Here is a 1275-nt window from a genome sequence, read left to right on the forward strand (position 1 = left end):
GAAAGTATTAACATACTGCTGGAAAATCAGTCAAGGATACCCTGTTCATGTCTGTCATGTCATCTGTCCGTTTGACAATTTACATAACCAAGATAAAGAACCATGTAAAAGATTTTGGAATCCCCTTCCAAAAGTGCTAAGTATTGTTGGAAATAATACTGTTTACTTCCATACAGTCACAATTTCTTGCTAAGTGCTGAACGTATTAAGTTTTCCTATCTGAAACGCTTCATGTGTTGTTCTTCTCTCCATTTGATCTTATGAAGTTGGAATTTTAAAAATTTCCCTCACTGTATGGTCTGAATGTTTGTTTCCCCCTCAAATTCATATATTGAAGCTTGATTCCCCAATGCAGTAGTATTAAGAGGTGGGGTTTTTAGGAGCTGATTTGGTCAGGGGGGCAGATGCCTCATAAATGGGATTAGTGCCCTTATAAAAGAGTCCAAGGAATCTTGTTTCATCATGTGGGGACAAACTGAAAAGGTGCCATCTCTGAAGCAGAGAATAGCCCTTACCAGACACTGAATCTGCTAGAATCTTGATCTTGGACTTCCCAGACTCTAGAAATATGAGCAATAAATTTCTGTTGTTTATAAATAACCCAGTATAAAGGGTTTTGTTTTTGTTTTTGTTTTTTTATAGCAGCCTCCACAGAATAGTCACCATATGAATATACAAGTCTCTAAATGGAACTGTGATAGGAATACAAAAAGGTCTGGGTTAGTAAAGATTGTTTGACGATTTAAAAGGGAATCTAAGCAAATTGGAAAATCAGTCTTACCTGAAATGTGTTAAGTGTCTCTGGATGTCAAGGTCTAGAATTGGAGTGGGTCTGGAGGATCCCAGTGGTGATCTATCTTGGCTCAAGAGGTCTTGGAATTCTTTACAAATTTGTCTAAAATAAAAGATTCGAAATTGAAATTGAACTCTTGAAATGGGGCTTTAAATTTATAGCTGTGATACATTATCAAAGGTTTGTTCTCTTTTTTTGAAAGAGGACTAGATAAAATTTCATAAAGCAACCTCCAAAGTTCCATCTACAGCATACAATTGAAGTTCACAATGGTGACTTTGCTCCCAAGGACTATAGGATAATCATAAAACAATTCACATTTCAAGCAAATGACAATCTGTGGATACAGACAAAACCAGTGTTCATTTTTATGGTGAACATTCATAGTTTAACCTCAAGATAACATAAAATCCACAGGAAAAAAAATCACAATTAGTAATTGCTCTTTACAAAATTAAAATGTGATTTTTTTGAACATCATA

General features: G+C 35.1%; 1 protein-coding gene across 1 annotated transcript in view; it reads right to left on the bottom strand.

Moving 5' to 3' along the window:
- TFAP2D (transcription factor AP-2 delta (activating enhancer binding protein 2 delta)) overlaps positions 1 to 1275 on the bottom strand; it is a 63760-nt gene that overhangs the window by 25319 nt on the left and 37166 nt on the right. The window contains exon 7 of the mRNA XM_012648587.1: positions 782 to 895. Within this exon, the coding sequence (XP_012504041.1) occupies positions 782 to 895 (114 nt within the window). The remainder of the gene's footprint in view (positions 1 to 781; positions 896 to 1275) is intronic.

The sequence above is a fragment of the Propithecus coquereli genome, unplaced genomic scaffold (genome assembly GCF_000956105.1).
Source record: "Propithecus coquereli isolate 6110/MARCELLA unplaced genomic scaffold, Pcoq_1.0 Scaffold29, whole genome shotgun sequence".
Lineage (NCBI taxonomy): Eukaryota > Metazoa > Chordata > Mammalia > Primates > Indriidae > Propithecus > Propithecus coquereli.